Source organism: Chiloscyllium plagiosum, chromosome 20 (assembly GCF_004010195.1).
Source record: "Chiloscyllium plagiosum isolate BGI_BamShark_2017 chromosome 20, ASM401019v2, whole genome shotgun sequence".
Taxonomy (NCBI): Eukaryota; Metazoa; Chordata; class Chondrichthyes; order Orectolobiformes; family Hemiscylliidae; genus Chiloscyllium; species Chiloscyllium plagiosum.
The window spans coordinates 48662982-48685063 of NC_057729.1; the positions used below are offsets into that span (position 1 = coordinate 48662982).

At 43.2% G+C, this 22082-nt stretch overlaps 1 protein-coding gene across 3 annotated transcripts in view; it reads right to left on the reverse strand.

The window, feature by feature from the left end:
• LOC122560245 (protein phosphatase 1 regulatory inhibitor subunit 16B-like) overlaps positions 1–22082 on the reverse strand; it is a 192958-nt gene that overhangs the window by 65235 nt on the left and 105641 nt on the right. For all 3 annotated transcript variants that reach the window (XM_043710731.1, XM_043710732.1, XM_043710733.1), the window contains one exon: positions 5000–5070. In XM_043710731.1, coding sequence (XP_043566666.1) covers positions 5000–5070 — 71 coding nt within the window. The remainder of the gene's footprint in view (positions 1–4999; positions 5071–22082) is intronic.

The following is a 22082-nucleotide window of genomic DNA, read 5'->3' on the forward strand; positions in this document are numbered from 1 at the left end:
GTACTCTATGCTACTCTCTCCCCACCCCCACCCTCCTCTAGCTTATCTCTCCACGCTTCAGGCTCTCTGCCTTTATTCCTGATGAAGGGCTTTTGCCCGAAACGTCGATTTTGCCTGTCCTCAGATTTTGCCTATCCTCGGATGCTGCCTAGTTTGGGATTATGGTCAGTGTGGACTGATTGGACCGAAGGGTGTGTTTCTATGCCTCAATGTGACTACATACCCATACCTTTCTCTGAAAGGGCAGAGAAGGTATGTATTTCAAGCCAGGGCAACTAGGTGTAGGCAACAAATGCTGGCCTTGTCACTAACACCAACTTCCCATGAAAGGATAAAGAAAAAAATATTAAGAGTCATTAAAAGTTAAGTTTTGAATGTTTAAAGAAGGTAATAGAGACGTGGAGAGATGTAAAGAGAGAATCCCAAGGCTTTGGGACCATGAAGCTAAAGACATAGCCATCAGTGGTGAAGCACTGAAAACATCAGTAAGCTTAGAATTAGAGGAGTTCAAAGACCTCCACGGAGATTACTGTTGGCATCGTGGGTTGAATTTTGATGATGGATCATCATGCACACTGTGCAAGAAGGTTATAAATTGAAGTCAGATACTTTCCCATCTTGTTTGCATGGCATCTACAAAGCTGTTAATTCCTATGGAGCCAGGTGGGGAGGGGTTGAGACTTGCCTAGGCATTTTGTTCCCTCCTGGAGAGGAAGGTGGGGGAATACAGAGAAACCTTGATTATCCAAATATCAATTAGCCAAATATCAGCTTATCCAAAGGAGATCTCAAGGTCCCACTAGAAACATTACATCAAAGACGTGTTTCCAACCCTGATCGCATCTTTTGTTTACAATGATTCAAAATGAACGCGGCTTACTGAAATGCTGCTGAAAACAGTCCTGGACATCGGTTGGAGCCCAAGCACCGTCTCCAAATGACTGACCTCCTGCCCTCTCTCTCCCACCACACTTTCCCTGGAGTTCGACATAGGGGTGTACCCTGTACCCCCCCTTCCCCAGATAATCTCTCCAACATTGTCCCGTACAGGGCAAAGGTGGAACCTGTCAAAAAGTTGCAGTTAAATGTTGTGTGTGTGCGTGCGCACTATTTAGAGACTCACCCCCCAAAAGGGGGCAGCAGCAGTCTTGTTGTTGATGTCCAGTCGTGTGTCTGTGTGTGTGTGTGTAGATGGGAGGTGGGGGGTTGTTGGATGGGGACGGGCGTTGTTGGATAGAGTTGGGGGTGGGATGGTGTTGGATTGGATGGGGAGGGTGGGGATCGCACGTGGTGTGCTGCTGCCTCACCTGCTGAACGGGGAGCGGACTTAACAGAAAACTCCATGCCCCGGGGAAAGGCATAGAATCAATTAACCAAATCATTAATTATCCGAATGAAATAGTGCCCATGCATCTGGTTCGGAAAATTGACGTTCCTCTGTATTCTGTTTTCCCCAAATTCCACATCCTAACAGCACAGCTCACATCAGGCATTCACCATGCGTGGGTGCAGAATCACAGGTACAAATCGAGGTGTACTGCCTCACACAGCAAGACACGGCACAATCTCAGTATACTTTCTCCTTAACCATACCGTCAATGTTTGTTGCTTTTGCCTGTAGATTTAACCTACCTTCCTGTACTCAACTGTTAAAGGAGCCCTAGGCCATCTGTAACCCAGCTCACAGTTTTGACATTTTCGGCTTAAGTTTAATGGGATTCCCACCTCAGAGCCCAGATAGTTTTAGATTCAAGTCCCACTCGAGATAGTCCAGATTGACGCACTAATGTAGCGCTGAGGGAATGCTGGATTGTCAAAGGTGCTCTGTCTCAGTTGAGACATTAAGTCAAAATCAAGTGGCTATAAACGTTTCCTTATTTGAAGATGAGCAGGGGAATGTCGTGGCCAACATTTCTTTGACAAAAAACACCTGAAAACAAAAATAAACCAGAGAACAGCAGACAGGTGACTGAGGTGTCAGTGGGGGAGCACTTTGGGGCCAGCGACCATAATTCTATTAGCTTTAAGATAGTGATGATAAAAGATAGACCAGATCTAAAAGCTGAAGTTCTAAATCGGAGAAAGGCCAATTTTGATAGTATTAGACAAGAGCTTTCAAAAGCTGATTGGGCGTAGATGTTCGCAGGTAAAAGGATGGCAGGAAAATGGGAAGCCTTCAGAAATGAGAAAACGAGAGTCCAGAGAAAGTATATTCCTGTTAGGATGAAAGGAAAGGCTGGTGAGGAGTATAGATAGAGTTAATGGTAGTTGTCCTTTCCCTAGGGTGGGGGATTTCAAGAGTAGGGGGCACGTTTTTAAGGTGGGAGACTGGTGAGCAAGGTTAGGTCTCATGGAATACAGGGAGAACTAGCCATTTGGATACAAAATTGGCTCAAAGGTAGAAGACAGAGGGTGGTGGTGGAGGGTTGCTTTTCAGACTGGAGTCCTGTGACCAGTGGAGTGCCACAAGGATCAGTGCTGGGTCCACTACTTTTCATCATTTATATAAATGATTTGGATGTGAGCATAAGAGGTACAGTTAGTAAATTTGTAGATGACACCAAAATTGGAGGTGTAGTGGACAGCGAAGAACGTTACCTCAGATTACAACGGGATCTTGATCAGATGAGCCAATGGGCTGAGAAATGGCAGATGGAGTTTAATTCAGATAAATGTGAAGTGCTGGGAAAGCAAATCTTTGCAGGAATTGTACACTTAATGGTAAGGTCTTAGGGAGTGTTGCCGAACAAAGAGACCTTGGAGTGCAGGCTCCTTGAAAGTGGAGTCGCAGGTAGATAGGATAATGAAGAAGGTGTTTGGTATGCTTTCCTTTAGGGTGTAGGTTTGCTCGCTGAGTTGTAGGCTTGATATCCAGGAGTTTCATTACCTTGCTAGGCAACATCAGTGGCGACCTCCAAGTGAAGCGAAGTTGTTGTCTCCTGCTTTCTATTTATATGTTACATATAAATAGAAAGCAGGAGACAACCGCTTCGCTTCACTTGGAGGTCGCCACTGATGATGTAACCTAGCCAGGTAATGAAACGTCTAGATATCAAACCTACAGCTCAGCGAGCAAACCTACACCCTAAACCTCAATCTGAGCTACAAACCTTCACAAACCTTGTGATGCTTTCCTTTATCGGTCAAAGTATTGAGTACAGGAGTTGGGAGGTCATGTTATGGCTGTACAGGACATTGGCTGGGCCACTGTTGGAATATTGCATGCAATTCTGGTCTCCTTCCTGTCGGAAAGATGTTGTGAAACTTGAAAGAGTTCAGAAAAGATTTAGAAGGATGTTGCCAGGGTTGGAGGATTTGAGCTACAGGGAGAGGTTGAATATGCTGGGGCTGTTTTCCCTGGAGTGTCGGAGGCTGAGGGGTGACCTTATAAAAGGTTTATTAAATCATGAGGGGCATGGATAGGGTAAATAGACAAAGTCTTTTCCCTTGGGTGGGGGAGACCAGAACTAGAGGGCATAGATTTAGGGTGAGAGAGGAAAGATATAAAACAGAGCTAAGAGGCAACTTTTTCACTCAGAGGGTGGTGCATGTATGGAATGAGCTGCCAGATGAAGTGGTGGAGGCTGGTACAATTGCAACATTTAAAGGCGTTTGGATGGGTATATGAATAGGAAGGGTTTGGAGGGATATGGGCCATGTGCTGGCAGTGGGATATCTGGTTGGCATGGACGAGTTGGACTGAAGGGTCTGTTTCTGTGCTGTACATCTCTATGACTCTATGTTGGAAACAAAAACAGAAATTGTTGGAAAAACTCAACAGGATCTGTAGAGAGAAAGCAGAGTGCTGAGATTTTCCAGCAATTTCTGAAGCAACTTAAAACAAGTCATTTACTTTATTGTAATTTGTGAAACCTTGCTGTGGGGCTGCCAGGCTTTCAACATTACAACAATGACCAAACTTCAGAACTACTGTTCTATAGAAGGGTCACTTGGCTCAAAATGTTATCCCAGTTAATGGGTGGTGTGGTGGCTCAGTGATTAGCACTGCTGCCTCACTGTCCCATGGACCCATAGTGGATGCTGGATGCAGTTTTTGTGGAGTTTGCACATTTTCCCAGTGCCTGTGTGGGTTTCCTCTGGGTGCTCCGGTTTGCTCCCACAGTTCAAAGATGTGCAGGTTAGGTGAATTTCCCATGCTAAATTGCCCATAGTGTCCAGGGCTGTTTAGGTTAGCTGCATCAATCAGGGGAAATGTAGAGTAGCAGGGGAAAGGGTCTGAATGGATTACTCTTTGGAGTGTCAGTATGGACTTGTTGGGCCAAATGGCCTGTTTCCTCACTGTAGGGATCCTGTGATTCATTCTCTCTGCACAGATGCTGCCAGACCTGCTGAGTTACTCCAGCGTTCTCTGTGTACTCCTTTTAGCTTTAAAACATTTTGGGTCATGCTGTGGCAAATAAAGCTGTTTAAAATTTGATATTATTAAAAAAATACATTTTTCAACATCTGTTATCATGCTATAAAACAACTACAAAAATAAATGCTACATTTGTTCTGTTTTTATATAAAGCAGATGCCGTGATATTTAAGTCGGTACAGACCATGTGTAACTGGACCATACAAGGCACAAAGGTCCCATATTCAGTCCCTGGACCATGTTGGTTAGTTGATCTCGGTCAGGTTGTTAGTTTGGAAATTACAGCTGACTGCTCCTGAACAAATATCCAGTCTCTCTTGCTGGAAAGGCAGTTGAAGGACGCACGATATCATAAGAGCAGGAGCTCTCTGTCGAACTAATCATGTGTCTGGCCAAGAACAGCTAACTTAGAACAGATTTAGAAGTGAGGGCATACTTGCCTTTTATGATGATTAAAGGATCTTGTGTGAGAGACTCTGTTACCAATAAATAAAAATGTTTATGTACTTTTCCCTTCTGGAGACTACATTCAACAGGGGATTACTAAAGTTCTCAGTTTCTGCAACTGGACAGCATGAGATTTTTCCATTAGTACAAGTCAATGAGAAGTCTGCTCCATACCTGATGTAATGCAGTGAGTCCATCTTCATTGCACAGATCTGGGTTCACATTCTTTTTCAGCAAGAGGCTCACTGCAATAAAAACACCACAATTACTCACAGGACATAGCGCTGCTTTTAGGCTCATTTACTCCCATATTATAAAAAGGATGAAAAGGAAACCATTCAGCCCATCATAGCTGTGTCACATCCTTGGTGGTGCTTATCCAACCACTTACACTGTTCTGCTTCTTCCATTTAGCCCTGTGAAGCTCTACTCTATTTATCCAATTTCCTTTTGAACGTTCCAATGATTTTCCATCCACCACTCTCTCTGTTTTACAGAGGGATCTGGAATATGCTGCCAAAGTGTTTTAGATTACACTACAGCGTGGAAACAGGCCCTTCGGCCCAACAAGTCTTGGTGGTGCTTATCCAACCACTTACACTGTTCTGCTTCTTCCATTTAGCCCTGTGAAGCTCTACTCTATTTATCCAATTTCCTTTTGAACGTTCTAATGATTTTCCATCCACCACCTTCTCTGTTTTACAGAGGGACCTGGAATATGCTGCCAAAGTGTTTTCTCTTTATGCCACTAGTTCTTTTAACTAATCATCTCAAATCAGTGCTCCCTGGTTATTAACTCTTACCATTGGAAACAGTTTCTCCTTTCCTGCTCCATCAAAACCCTTCATGATGTTGAAGGCCCAACATCCCCTTAGCCTTCTCCGTTTGAAGGAGAACAACTAGAGCTTCTCCATAAAGCCGAAGTCTCTAAAGCCTAGATCCTATTCAAATAAATCTCGCCTGCACCCTTTCCAATGCTCTGGCTTTAATCCTAAAGGGTGGTGCTCACAATTAATTATAACATCCTAATCGAGGTCTAACCAAGCAGCAGCTGAAACAGTTGGGAGGAAGGTTTGGGATCTTAGACAATTCTAGCTTCAAAAGAGGACAAGGGAGAAGCAGTTCTACCGAGTTGTGGAAAACAATAAACCAAAGGTTCAATGGGCATGTTTTAGGCTTGATTACTGAACAGAAAGTAATATTCATGTGTTACGGCCTTGTGCGGCAGTTATACAAAACCCTGGAGGGACCTCACTTGAAGTACTGTGAGCAGACCTGAGCACCAATCCTTAGGAAGGATAGATTGACCTTGGAGGCAGTACAATATAGATTTACAAGAATAATATCTGGACTTCATTAGTTAAGTTATGAGGAGGGATTTCACAAATATAGCCTGTTTTCTCTAGAATTTAGAAGGTTACAGGGTGATCTGATCAAAACCATCAAAAGATATTAACAGAAAAAGGCAGGGTAAATAAACAAAGTATTTCCACTGATTGAAGATTTTCGATCTAGGGGCAGAGTCTACAAAATTAGGGTGAGACTTTTCAGGAGAGATGTTACACGTCAAGGATGGTAGATGTTTGGAACTCCCTTCCATAGTGGATGCTGGATGCAGTTGTCACTTTGAAATATGACCGACATAACCTTTTGCTAAACCAAGGTATTAAGGGATATGAACCAAAGGCAGGTATATGGAGACCGGCCACAGTTTAACCATGATTAAATGGTAGAACAGGCTCGAGGGGATGAATGGCCTATTCCTGTTGCTGCGTTCCCAGGTTCAAGTAAAAGGGGCAAGAAAACATGGAATAATTTCAAACTCTGAATGCAGAGAGGAGGATGAGGAGTGGAGTAACTGGAGGCTGCTTCTGGTCAGACACACAGGGGCTGACTACATCCACAGTGTTGTAGATCTTATGATTCCAAACAAATTGGTCACTCATTTCTACTTGACCATTCCCATGTAGCTGAAAATGTGTTGCTGGAAAAGTGCAGCAGGTCAGGCAGCATCCAGGGAACAGGAGAATCAACGTTTCGGGCATAAGCCCTTCTTCAGGAGAAGAAGGGCTTCTTTCCTGAAGAAGGGCTTATGCCCGAAACGTCGATTCTCCTGTTCCCTGGATGCTGCCTGACCTACTGCGCTTTTCCAGCAACACATTTTCAGCTCTGATCTCCAGCATCTGCAGACCTCACTTTCTCCTCAAACATTCCCATGTAGCAACTACACTGGCCAGGCCACTGCACCTGAGTGCCACTCACCTCCTGAAGTGTGCTTTCTACTCCAAGTTGATGATTGGTCAAAGATCAGAGAGCGCCCAGAGGAAATTTTTCAGTTACACTGAAGCCAAATTTAAATTCAGCTTTGACACCAACAGCTGGGAAGAGAGTGCGTGGGAGCCTGTGGATGATGAGCCTTACTTCAACAAGGTGTGGGCTGACTTTGAAACAAGCCAAAGGCAAGAGAGCAAGGTGAAAGCTCAAGAAGGGACACTACCACTCATCAATTGACTAATAGATGCATTAGTGACTGCTGATATGAAAATGCGGATTTTTAAAAAAAAATGTTTTTGCCCCCATAGCCTTTTAGTTTCTTCTCAACATTTTACCTTTCACTGGCTTCACTCCTATCTTATACTGCCTCTATCTTTCTCCCTCCCTTTTTAATCCTCTCTTTCTCCCATTTTACTCTGGGATTTGTGACAACCCCAAAGCCTCTTGGGCCTAAAGCAGTCCTCAGGAATCAATAAGCATCTTGGGGCATCAATAATGGGTAGCACGGTGGTTCAGTGGTTAGCATTGCTGCCTCACAGTGCCAGGGACCCGGGTTCGATTCCAGTCTCAGACGACTGTCTTCGTGGAGCTTATACATTCTCCCCGTGTCTGCATGGGTTTCTTCTGGATGCTCCGGTTTCCTACCATAGTCCAAAGATGTGCAGGTTAGGTGAATTGGCCATGCTAACTTGCCCGTACTGTTCAGAGATGTGTAGATTAGGTGCATTAGTCAAGGAAAATGTAGAGTAATAGGTTAGGGGAATGGGTCCGGGTGGGATACTCTTTGGAGATTCGGTGTGGACTTGTTCGGCTGAAGGGTCTGTTTCCATACTGTGGGATTCTATGAAATCCTATGAATAAGGATCACTTCCACCCACTCTGTGCTAGTGAATTCCCTAATCTAGTAAACAATATTATACAACATTTGCCAGCATTGAAACAGACCATTCAGCCCAAACGGATTGTACACCCCATGCAAGCCTCCTCCAGTTTCATCCCAAATGGTTAATAGATTTTTCTATTCTTTTCTCCTTCATGTGATTATCTAGTTTCCCCTTAAATATTTCTTCCTTCAACTATTCCAAGCGAATGCTACTTCCCTCATCTAATCATTTACTCAGGAAAACAGTTTCTTCTGAGTGTTCTGTTGGTTTTATGAGTGATCAGCTATATTCATGTCCAGTAATGTTGGACTGCCGGCATTTGGAAACATCATGAAAGTTATGCGGCTTACCCATGATTCCTTGGAGAATGTTGAGTGAATGTTGAGTTAAAAGTCAGCAATGACTATTATAAAGATCAGATTCACTTAGAGTCATAGAGATGTACAGCATAGAAACAGACCTTTTGATGCAACTCATCAATGCCGACCAGATATCCTAACCTAATCCAGTCCCATTTGCCAGCACTAGGCCCATATCCCTCCAACACCCATCCAGATGTCTTTTAAATATTGTAATTGTACCAGCCTCCACCACTTCCTCAGGCAGCTCATTCCATACACACATCACCCTCTGCGTAGAAAAGGGACCTAAGGGCAACTTTTAAGTTTTTCTCTTCTCACCCTAAACCTATGCCCTCTAGTTTTGGATTCCCCCAAACCAGGGAAAAGACCTTGTCTGTTTACCCTATCCATGCCCCTCATGATTTTGTAAACCTCCAAAAGGGTTCAGAAAAGATTTACAAGTTTCACAACATCATTCCACTAGGAGGGAGACCAGAACTGCATGCAATATTCCAAATGTGGCCTAACCAATGTTGTATACAGCTGCAACATGACCTCCCAATTCCTGTACTCAATGCTCTGACCAATAAAGGAAAGAATGCTTTGAAAATTTCAGTCAGAGGAGGATGGTTTGCATTACTTAGAGACAGAACGTTACCCGAAGTTATTTTTATTAGCCAATGTGTAATAATGTGAGATCTACACACTTGTAAACAAACAGCAACAAGCTTTATTGAACAAAACTATACACAGAGGATAGTAAGAGGGAGTATCTTACTTTGAGCTCCGCAAGCCCAGACTCCTGTTTCATGTGATCTGATATCACCATGACAGAACTGCTTTCACACATGCTCAAACATTATACCGAAGATATCATTCCCATTACTCCACGCAAACAGCACAGGAAAATAAAACGTGACAAATTAAGGTTATTAATTAATGCATTTTGCAAAGATAAAACATTGATAATTGGAAGTTGGGCAGAGCAAATATTTAGCTCATGCTCTGTGAAAACAGAACAAATTTGTGTTAGATTTCTGTGCAAGCCTAAAGAGTAAGGGTTCTACATTATTGTTTCCAGGTCATGCTATCAGTTAGCTAAATATTGCACTGAATAAGATACTCCCTGCATTGTAGATCATGTTTCAGGGGAAGACTGGTGGCACTAGCCACATTGAAAACTCTAAGCCGACTGCCCCTGACAGAATATAGATCTCAACTTCACTGACGGCTTAAGGAGCAAACTTAAAGCCATAATGGTCTTTAAAGACTAATATTTGATCCAATTCATGATGGTTTCACTGATGACAATTGGGGTAGCAACATTGCATCACAATGGCCTCAGTGTCCAGAATGACAGAGAAACAAAGTTAGCTCGGATTCCAGCTCCTGATCACCTCGAAGTCTGGTCTCCTGCACCACTGAAGTTTATTACTGCACCAATGATGGCTGTTATAAAATGTATGCCACAGTTCATCCCGCTGTTACCATCCTCTTTCAGGCCAGAGACCTACAGAGCCCTATCCTTAAGTACTAAATATGCTTATCTCAACTAGGGAGCAACTGGAGAGCGTGGGAGGCTGAGGGGTGACCTTATGGAGATTTATAAAATCATGAGGGGCACGGACAGAATAAATAGACAAAGTCTTTTCCCTGGTGTTAGGGCGTCCAGAACTAGAGGGCATAGGTTTAGGGTGAGAGGGGAAAGATATAAAAGAGACCTAAGGGGCAACCTTTTCAGAGGGTGGTATGTATATGGAATGAACTACCTGAGGAAGTGGTACAATTGCAACATTTAAGAGGCATTTGGATGGGTATATGAATAGGAAGGGTTTGGAGGGATATGGGCCGGGTGCTGGCAGGTGGGACTAGATTGGGTTGGGATATCGGGTCGGCATGGACGAGTTGGACTGAAGGGTGTGTTTCCATGCTGTACATCTCTATGACTCTATAATTGAGATGACATCACTGATTTTGATGCTCTAGACCAGGAAGAAAAAATAATGTATGGAATGCCACTGGAAAGTGGTCACTGGGGATGAAGTCCGGAATTTCCTGGCTGTGATTTGTGCCACAATTGAATTTTGTTATGATGTTAATGAAAAACTTGCATGACAAACTGACAGTGACTTGTAAGCAGCAGACAGCTTCAGGACAGAGTGCAGAAGTTTTTATAAATGATTACAGTCTAGCGACTCTGACCACTAATTGCCACTTAGCCTAACCAACATTATTAACAGTAGTGACCTAAATGTTTTCACAATGAGTGGCTCTTTGTGTGTCTATCAGATGGAATTACATGTTAATTACTTGGAGAGTGAAAAAGATTTCAATTTTAAACAATAAATTGCTGATTGTGTCTACAGGCTGGGGCTGATCATTAACCAAATAATCACCCAATTAAAATGTGTAATCACAGTTTGGGTAACTGGAGCAGCCACAGTTAACTGACAATACCACAGGCATACATAACAGCGTGGTGTTGGGTTAGTTAAGATGCTGCATCTTCACTCACACTCTCCTTGCTGCAGCGTTTCCAACTGCTAAGCAACACAAGTAGAAAATTTATTCCTCATTGAATTGAAATGATCAAAGGGCCCCAATTGTGGCTCTCCACACTCTCTTTGAGACATGTAAAAAGAATATACTGCTGTCAGTTGGTTATATGTAATCACCCAGCAATAAAAGCTGCCACAGGGTCATGCATTGTGAAAATTTAATGTGGGAGATGTACAGCACATACTCACCTCCAACAGAATAATAGGTAAGAGTAATAGTTGGTCTCTCACACAGACATAGGAAGGAAGGACATAGCTGGTGGTGAGAGAGATCATTCCTATCATACTGTCCCTGTGTATCTGGAGTTTCCCCGCGTTCACTTTCAAGGTGGTTCTGGTGCGGAAAATGCTCCTAGAATCTGCCTTTGCAAAGCCAATCTGGAAAGAATGCTGTGGATGTTTTGGAGAGGTCCTTTCCCCGAGCAGTCTTGCAACACAGGGTTCAGCACTCTGCAGACTGTTCTCAGGTAGATACACGAAGATACACATCAGTTACTGTTGAAGGTCCATCAAAGCGCTGAATGATGCCTGAAACTTGCTGGATATCCAATGCAAAGTATTGTTGACGACTAAGTATTGCAAATTGGCACATTGCAAAGTCCAGGACTAGATGCTGAGGAGTGCTTCAGTCACCCACTGCAAAGATTCAATGGAGAACAGCCAGTGTCAGATCACCCCGTAATAATATGCCAAGAGACTAGATACCAATTAAAGTCCCTTTGGCTGCATGGTTAATATGAAGTGAACACTGCCAGTATAACTTGTTACTGTAAATGTGTTGAGATACCTCAGTGTGCTGCATATTTTACTGAAAGAAACGGATCTGATTCACACCTTTTGTGATGCTATATTTGAATTGTTATGTAACATAACTTCAAAAATTTTATGAATAAACTACATTTTCTGAAAGGAAATGAATCAGAATGGCCCATTCTCCAGTCTGGATCGGGTTGATGGCCTCTGTAGTTTAATTAGTTCGAGGTTTCCTGGGCTCACGTAGTGTGGCGATTACAACATTTGAGATCAATTTTCACCAGGACAGATTGGAAAAACTGAATTCAATGCATCTGTGGGGCTTGCACTGGGGTAAAAATAAACCTCCATCAAAACTGCCAGAAAAGCCAAGCCTATCTATAACTCTTGTACACAAAATGTAGTTGACCCTCCATGCACTCTGAAGTGATTTAGCATGCCATTTGATGCATTATATGATTTTTAAAACTCTGCAGAGGCTGAGGAAGGTAGGCCAAACAATCTTGTCAGCACATTTCATTATGGCAATAAATACAGCCCAGCAGACTCATCGTGATCCTGATTACAAACCTCTTTAACAATGAGACCTGGGTGGAAAATTAAATAAATCAGCCGGGACATTTACTTCTGTTCATTGTCCAGTGATGTAATTCTGCATGTGATCAGAGTGATATCAGAATATACTAATAGCTTAACGATTCTTAAGGAGTCCAATGGAATAGAAGATGGCTCTTATACCCTCAAGTAAGATTATGTCTGATTAGCAGGCTAATTTCACATATCACTTTCCCCAACATCTGGATAACAAAATCTATCAATCTCAGATTTGAAATTAACAGGTGACTTCATGTCAATTTCCATTTGTGGAGAATAATGTTCCAATTTACAACCATTCTTTACGTGCAGAAGTGTTTCCTGATTTCACTTTTAAAAGTTCTGGCTTTAATAGGTTTACCATGCGACCTAACCCAAACTGCCCAACTGACAGGAATAGTTTCTCTCCATATACCCAATCTTACTACCTTTGATCAAATCTCCTGTTCACCTACTAAATTCCAGGGGATATACTCTAGTGTGTGTAATCCCTCCTTCTAATTTAACCTTTGGTTGTACAGTTAACCTATGTTGCATGCTGCCCATCGCCATGACCTGACGGAGATGAATTGCTGTCTGTACACCAGATGTTGACTCATCTAGATACTCTCAATGAATCACTTGGGTGAAGAACAAGGCAGCTGCTGCAGTCTGTGGATGTGCAGCCCAAAGATACATTCAAGGAGGGTCTCCAGGAGAGTAATAAAACAACAATGACCTTGGTCCATTCTGAAATAGCAACATCACATGGGTGCAAAGTCTGCAAATGTAACAGTGTATTGGCCAACAGCCAGTGCTTGCTGGTTGAGATGTTTCCCCTTCCCCTTACCCACACTTGCACATTTTGTTTTTGCTTATTCATATGCAGGATGTGGGCATTGCTGAAGGCCAGTATTTAGTGCTCGGGGCAGTCCCTGTAAAAATGGCAGATTTCCTTCCCTAAAGAATATTAGTGAGCCATGTCTGTTTTAATTAGGAGACAGTGAGGTCTGCTGATGCTGGAAATCAGAATGCATTTTATCTCTCCACCCTCGAGGCTCCCAGCCTCATTCCTGATAAAGGGCTCTGGCCCGAAACGTCAATTTTCCTGCTCCTCGATGCTGCTTGACCCACTGTGCTTTTCCAGCAAAACACTCTCAACCATGTCTGTTTTAATGACAATCAATCAGTCAAATCATTGACCATGGTGGGATTTGAACACATGCCCCCAGAACATTAGCCTGAAGTTCTGAATTAGCAGTCTCATGACATTACCATTACACCAACACCTGCCCTCTTACACTTGCAAAGCCATGGGTTTTTATTTGCAGACGTATCCATGGGATACCACCATGGTGTACAATGGGCCCTAAGATGTGCTAGAGAACTCCACACAAACTGACAGGGAAGGAATGAATCAGTGTAACAGCTAAGGAAACCAGCCAGCCTTGGCTCTCCGCAACGGTCGATTCCAGCACTGCTCATCCACACAGAGCTATTTTTACTAATGAATCGGATCCAGACACTCTTACTTAACCCTTGTATTGCTGAAACATTATCAGTTGAAGTGAGTGTTAGTCCAGGTTGCCAGATATCACTGCTGGCTGAAGAAATAACTGCTGTAAAATGGGAATTCTCCCCACCAGTCCAGCCACAATTTCAAAAATAGCACTTTTTAATTTTAAAAAATCAAAAATCGCAGTGGAACTTTAGTGGTAATAGGAGATAACATTTATTTCTCATTTGAGATTGCTCAGTAATGTTATTATGCTGACTGGCCTGATGATTCCACTGTAAAACCAGAAGTAAATCGTACAGGTGTTGCTGAGTCACAAAGCAGCCACAGCAGATATATAACTCATCCCAGCATCCTGGGTCCAACAAGGGTAAGTTAAAATGGACCTGCATCCCACTCCTGTGGCATACTTAGCAGATGGATGACATTGGGTCGAATCATACCATAACAGATGTGAAATTTGAACTCAATGAAATAAAACACTGGAATTAAAAGCCTCATGGCAACCAAGTAATCACTGTTGATTTGACATAAAGCTGATTCACTAAAGTCCTTCAGGGAAGGAAACCTGTCGTCCTTACGTGGCCTGAATTACATGCGATTTTAGACTCACAGCAAAGTGGTTGACTCTTAACTGCTCTCTGAACGTTTAGGGATGTGCAACCAATACTGTCCTAGCCAGCAATGCCCAAATCCCCTGAAAGTATAATAAAAACAAATTTCATAAAGCCAGGTGCAACCAGTGTGTATCCCCTGGCATCTAGACTGGAAGAGGATCGGTTAGCTCAGTTGGCTGGATAGCTTGTTTGTGATGCAGACTGATGAGTTGAATTCCCACACTGGTTGAGGTTATCCAGAAGGGCTCTCTGCTCAACCTCTCCCCTCACCTGAGGTGTGGTAACCCTCAGGTTAAACCACCACCAGTGATCTGACTCTAACGATACAGCAGCCCTATAGTCTGGTAAGACTACGGCGACTTTACCTTTCATCTAGACCGAGGCATGAAGAATGGGTGAGGTTCCAGAGAGCAAAAGGAACCAAGCTGCAACTTCGGGAGAGGCTGGAAGGAGAAAATCAACCCCGCTCCCCCCTTCGTTCACCCTCCTCATTTTCATTGAGCTGCGAAGCTGCATTTCCTTCATTTTTGGCACCTTCCCCTGATGATGCTTTAAAACAATTGACATTTTATAACGTGACCCTGGTTTTGCCTCACAGCCACCTCCGGTAAACAAATCAGTTTGGCCGTAACAAGTTGACAGCTTCACAGGGGGGCCTACTCGCTAGGCCTCCACAAGGCAGCAGATCAAACAGCCAGCTCAGATGTGCGAACTGAGGAGGTGTTGAGATAGCTGCCCACACACTTCAACAAAACAGCGCACTTCGTCGGTGGCATTTGAAGGGTCAAATAACTCACTCGGTGAAATGAACAGAAACCGAAGACCTCATTTCCTACCCACACCCGCTATGTTTACATCTGCTAAGTGAAGCAAAATCCACATCTGACGAGTAGTCAGCTTCCACAAGACCAATTATACCGTGTGCAAAAATGGGGTGGAGGGCATATGTTTACACAAATAAAATTAGAGAGAAACATGCAACATGTGTCTGTTGTTAATCCTAGCAATTATTTTGTTGGAACATACTCTACAATTTACATTCATCTCCTCTACAGGACATGCGGGACCTGTAAGGGGAGTCACTCCAGTTGCCTGCCTCTCTTCCCTGGCCTCGACCTTGTGAAGGCACTACTCTGGATCTGATTTAATATTAAAGTTTATTTGTGACCAGTGGATATCAGAAGATGAATGCTCCATCATTAATCTGGACAACAATATCTGAATTTCATTTCCCTCTAAGCTTCCTTCAGCTAAGTGGGCTTTGTGTTAGACTACTGTTAAGAGCAGACCCCGGATGATATTCCCTAAATTGTTATGGTTCCAGACAGGATACCTCAAATCATGAAACTCCCAGGTGATGAGGAGTGAACTGAGTCCCCTTCTTTACTTACCCAACTCCTGTTCTACTTCTGTAAGGCTGCTAGCTCATTGATGTCAAGCACTCAGAGTGAGAGAGGATCTTTACCCTACAGGACAGGGATGATTTGAGAATAGTTCTTCCACTGTGACCTTCACAGCACACTAACTCTTGAACTCAGGCTGGTGCACGTGAGATCATCCAGTCCCAGTAACACACTCCAGTCAAGTTGCAACTTGATTATTAACCCCTATTCTTATGTATTCTTCAAAGGGAAAAATACAAAATGGGTCTGCAGTTTGGGTTGTAATCCATAAGGGTGGTAAGCTGTTGAGTATGAGTTCATCTGCCCCACACCAGTGACCATCATCTTGCCTCTTTCTCACTTTGAAGTTCCCTTTGCATCCATAGGCATTTTATTCCATGACTCTTTCCCAGACAACCACTTAATTTACATCCGCCCTCCTTGAAATAAACACAGCTTTTAATTATATGTTAGTGGTGACCTCCTTCAAACAAAGGGCAAAGCCAGTCTCTTTTTTTCTGTCTGACTTTCCTTTCAGACATGGGAGAAAGTGAGGACTGCAGATGCTGGAGATCAGAGCTGAAAAATGTGTTGCTGGAAAAGCGCAGCAGGTCAGGCAGCATCCAAGGAGCAGGAGAATCGATGTTTCGGGCATAAGCCCTTCTTCAGGAATGAGGAGGGTGTGCCAAGCAGGCTAAGATAAAAGGTAGGGAGGAGGGACTTGGGGGAGGGGCGTTGCAATGGAGGAGGCCAAGGACCTGCATGTCCTTGGTGGAGTGGGAGGGGGAGTTAAAGTGTTCAGCCACGGGGCGGTTGGGTTGGTTGGTGCGGGTGTCCGAGAGGTGTTCTCTGAAACGTTCTGCAAGTAGGCGGCATGTCTCCCCAATGTATAGGAGACCATATTGGGTGCAGCGGACGCAGTAAATGATGTGTGTGGAGGTGCAGGTGAATTTGTGACGGACCTTCAAGTGCATGGTCTCATTACATTCTTTCACGCACACGTTATTTCTTATTGAACTAGGCTTGTACAGTACCCATGGGGCTACCTTGTGCACCTTGCTGGGCCCATTGCTGACAACATTATGGCAGTCCTGCTCCAACTTCACAAAGCTAACTTATTCGGGCATGTTTCACAGTCTTCAGGAAGTCCTCAGTGTTCCGATGCCTAACCTGGAGAACTATACGACCTAGATATTGTCCAAGTCTTGCTGCTATTTCAGTATCTGAGGAGTCACAAATGGTGCCGGACATTGTGGCAATTATCTCCATTTCTGACCTTATCATGGTGGGGATGAACATTGATGAAGCAGCCCAAGATGGGTTGGGTCTAGGACATTCTCCTGAGGATCATAAGCAGAAATGCCCTGAAGCTGAGATGAGAAAATGCCAACAACCATGTTCATCTTCCTTTGCGTTAGGCATGGCTCCAAGCAACAGACAGAAACCACCAACGCTAACTTTAGTTTTGATAGGGTTCTTGTTGCTGCCATCTGTCAAATGTGGCTTTGATATCAAGGATTGTCACTCTCACCTCACTGCTGGAATTCAGCTCTTTTGTCCATGTTTGAACTAAGGCTGAAATTAGGTCGGGAGCCAAGTGGCCCTTGTGGAGCCCAGACTGGGCACTACTGAGCAGGTTATTGCTGATAGTACTGCTGCTGACACCTTTCATCACTTTACTGAGGAATGTATTAATTAATTTTATTCAAAATTCCACTAGCCACCAGGTGGGAGGTGAACTGATGTAGTCAAAGGATTAGCCTGAGCCTCTGGATTATTAGTGTAGTAACATTACTACTATATCACTGTCTTCTGGCAAAGTACATTTTTAGATTTGTTCTGCGTACGTGAATTTTAACAGAGTTTTGGCAGGACATTGAACCCTGAGGTATTATAAGTGAGCCTGATATTGACCGCATCTAACCTCCACTACCATGTACTTCCAAGAAATCACTGGATAACGACTGAAGTGCAAAACCAAAGCTAAGTACCCTCAGGTGGATGTCAAGTCTCTGAAATAAAGGAAAGAGCTTCCTGCAGAGTGCTGGTCAATACTTATTCCCTGGCCAACCTAAGAAAAACAATATATTATCCACCCTTTATTGAAAATGAGTTGCTTTTTTGGCTACATTGCAACATTGACCATGTTATAATGTGCTTTGGGACAACGTGAGGTCACAATAGGACCAATAGAAATGCTTTTGTAAATCAGGAGAAGGATCCATGACTAATTTCCCCTCCCTAGCCCAGGGGAAGGCCAATTGGAGCAATTGCCTCTGGGGAGGCCATATTCATTTAATACCGAACCCAAACAAAGATTGTGCTTTGCTGGTTGGTATTGAGCAGCAACTGAATCTTGCTGGAAATTAAACTGAACTGTTTTACTTGGTATTATAAGAAGAAATAATTAGTTGGCACTATGTAGCAACAGTATTTAACATTGCACACACGCACGCATTATCATTATATACAAGGCATTACGCAGAGTTTCCAAAGCAGTCATTTGCTGGCTTTTCTTTTGGGAATCAGGGCGTATTAACATAAAGGTTTCCCTGAGAAGATCAAGTGAATACAAAGTCAAGCTCATGTGGATTGTATGCATTTTGAAAAGAATTGGGCTAGTTGACCTGTGTTACCTCTCACTCCCTTTAGAGCGTTTTAGTAATTCAATTTGATTTACTAAATTACTGGCTCAATGGTTAGACTGCTGCCTCACAGCACCAGGGACCTGGACTCGATCCCCGCCTGTCTGTGAGGAGTTTGCACATTCTCCCCGTGTCTGCGTGGGTTTCCTCCGGGTGCTCCGGTTTCCTCCCACAATCCGAAGATGTGCAGGTCAGGTGAATTGGCTTTGTTAAATCGCCCACAGCGTTAGTCAGGTCTAAATATAGGGTAGGGCAATGGGTCTGGGTGGGCTTCATACATCTCTATGATTCTTCAGAGGGGCGGTGTGGACTTGTTGGGCCGAAAGGCCTGTTTCTACACTGTGGAGAATCTAATCTAATCTAAAAATCCAGCTCTTGGCAACACCTGGATGAGCAGATGGGACTAATGTTAGATATACAGTGTCATTCTGAATGAGACCACAACTCTGGAAACATTTTAGTACATTTTACCTGGATGACAGCTTTGCTTTTATTTTCGATCATTTATTTATTCATGGAATGTGGGTGTTGCCAATCACTAGTTGCCCAAAAGGGCAGTTAAGAGTCAAGCACATTGCCATGGGTCTGGAGTCACATGTGGCCGGATCAATTAAGGATGGCAGTTTCCTTCCCTAAAAGGACATTAGTGAACCAGATAGGTCTTTCCAATAATTGACAATGGTTTCATGGTCATAAATAGACCCTTAATTGGATTTTTTTTAAAACTGGGGTTAAATTCCACCATTTACCGTGGTAGATTTGAACCTGGAACCCCAAACACTTGGATCTCTGCACTAATAACAAAAACAGAGAGTGCTGGAGATACACAGTTCTGATGACTGGTCACTGGACTCAAAATATTAACTTTTTTTTTAAAAATAGATGCTGGCAGGCCTACTGTGTTTTACTAGCACTCCCTGTTTTTGTTCCAGATTTCCAGCTTTCCCGGATCTTTGTTTTTATTTCTCTAGACTAATAGTTTAACAATAATACCACGAGACCATTGCCTCCCTTCTTCTAAAAAAATTACTTTAATTCGTTAACCCTGTGAGCATTTTGCCATTTCTCTTGTGTAAACAAGAGGTTTAAAAGCAAGTTTGGTTTACTCTGATAGGTAGGAACTGGAAGGATTAGGAAATCAGACCTATTCACTTCTGCCTGCATCTGCCCCACACTCAGAGGGACCTCCTAACCATTTCCTCCTTCCCAACAGCTCCACGTCTTTTTTTCTCTTTCAAAAGCATCACACATTCCACCTTTACAACCAGGTTTTATCACCTTGTCTAATTTTCCCGTTGCGTCTCTCGCTATCTGCTCAGCTGTTTCTGTCTATTTTCCTCTCTGCAAAGTTCCCGGAGACCACTTTCTTTTACCTATTACGAGTGCAATTTGTCTTAGAAATTTAGGTTTATGATAAGATGTTATCTAAGCTGTATCAAAATAAAACAAGCATTTTAAATCAGATGCCAAGCAGCGTGGTTTCTTGTGGACTTTTACTGGAATTGTAGTGAATTTTGAATGCAGGCTTCCTGTAGGTTTCACAGACAGTAACACAGTACAGGCCAATGAGCTCACGCTTTTAGCTAACTGCCAATGATGACCCCATGCTGATTTGCTCATTCATCTGAAGGTGTTCCTGATGTTGGATGCTTTATGGTCCGTTGACTATACACTAATGGATGATGTTCTTCCCAATCACAAATCTCTCCCCATCTTTGTAACCTGTTGATCCCCTTCCTGGAGTGCAGGTTAAAGGTGCCCTCCAGATCCATACTGAGTGAACCTTGGCATTGAAGTTGGCAGATGGGTCAATTATGGAAGATGGGCAAACATAGCAACAGGAGGTGCAATACCACAGTCAGGGTTACTCTCAAAACATCAGCCAGGGTGAGTGCTTTTTAATGCTAGGGAATGCAACCCTGTTCAGTCCTCCTGATTATAACTGTTACAGAAAATGGGACTGCAAGTCATTGTATATTGTACTTAAACTTGCTATGGTGCACTCTGGACAAGTAGCATGAGACGATAAAAAGGATTTATTTCAGCTGTCAAGATAGCTGCAATATTGACGAATCTATTGCTACACACAATGATGTGCTGTCACTATAAATTCACGGTCACTCGACTGCAAAAAAACACCCAACATCACAATTTTAAATTATGATCCTCTTCTGAACATTGACAGCTGTGCTTTCTGCTTCCACACCCAAAGTTAAGGAATTTCCTTTTCAAAAACATCTGCACCTCTCTCATCCTGTAAGACCACCCTTAAGATTCATCTGAATATCTCACACAACTCGGGGTCACATGTTAATGTTCTTGTAAAGTGCCACAGGACATGTTAGCATATGGTGGGTTCAATGCAAGATGACAACTTTAGAGGTTAATCAATCAGAATCATACAGCACTAAAGGAGATCCTTTAGTCCATCATGCCTGTATTAGAGATCTTTGACAGAGTAATTCGATATCTTCCTCTCCACAAGCTCTGGAATTTGGAGTTCAGATGAAAGGCCATCGACGTGAAACCTTGACATTGTTTTCCTTGCACTAATGCTGTCAGTATGGGTGAGTACTTGCAGCATTTATTTTGAAAATTAGACAGACTTACTATTTGGAAACAAACCCTTCGGCCCAACTCATCCATGCCGACCAGACATCCCAACCTGATCTAGTCCCATTTGCCAGCATTTGGCCCATATCCCTGTAAACCCTTCCCATTTCCTTACAGATGCCTTTTAACTGTTGTAATTGCATTAGCCTCCACCACTTCCTCTGGCAGTTCTTTCCATTCACATCTCCCCATCTGCATGAAAAAGCTGCCCTTCAAGTCCCTTTTAAGATCTCTCCCTCTCACCTTAAACCTATCCCCTCTAATTTTGGACTTCCCTACCATGGGAAAAAGATTTTTCACCCTTTCCATGCCCATGATTTTGTAAACCTCTATAAGCTCACCCCTCAGTCTACGATACGCCAGGGAAATTTAACTCAACACATCCCTAGTGTTGCCAAACAAAAAGACCTTGGAGGGCAGGTTCATAGTTTCTTGAAAGTGGAGTCACAGATAGGCAGGGAAGTGAAGATGATGTTTAGTACTCTTGCCTTCATTGGTCAGTGCATTGAGAATAAGAGTTGGGAGTCATGTTGCAGCTGCACAGGACGTTGGTGAAGCCACTTTTGAAATACTGCAAATTGAACAGTGATTCTTGCACTTCACTTGGGATAGGAAGTGAAATTTGAGCAATTAAGTCCTTACCTTGCAGTTGGCCAGAGATAATCTTTCTGCTCACCAAGAAAAGGCAGAATGAGAAAATGTGGACCTCAAAAGGAAACACTAAAAAGGAGAACTGAGAGTTTCTTGAATGCTTTCGAAAATGTGTTATTAATAGAATCATTATTTCATGTTGTGGCTTAAGTCTTGATAAGTGGTTGCCTCTTAGAAATGGGTTTTAGATCTGAAATCAAAGAGGCATTTTCAAGGGGCTCTTTCTGACAATGCTGCAGAATCCGTTGGAAGAATTTTCAGCACCAGCTTGGGAGACAAAAAATAAAATCAATCCATGACTCTGTTTTCTCAGTCACCTAGGTAAAAACAATGACTGCAGATGCTGGAAACCAGATTCTGGATTAGTGGTGCTGGAAGAGCACAGCAATTCAGGCAGCATCCGAGGACAGGCAAAATCGACGTTTCGGGCAAAAGCCCTTCATCAGGAAT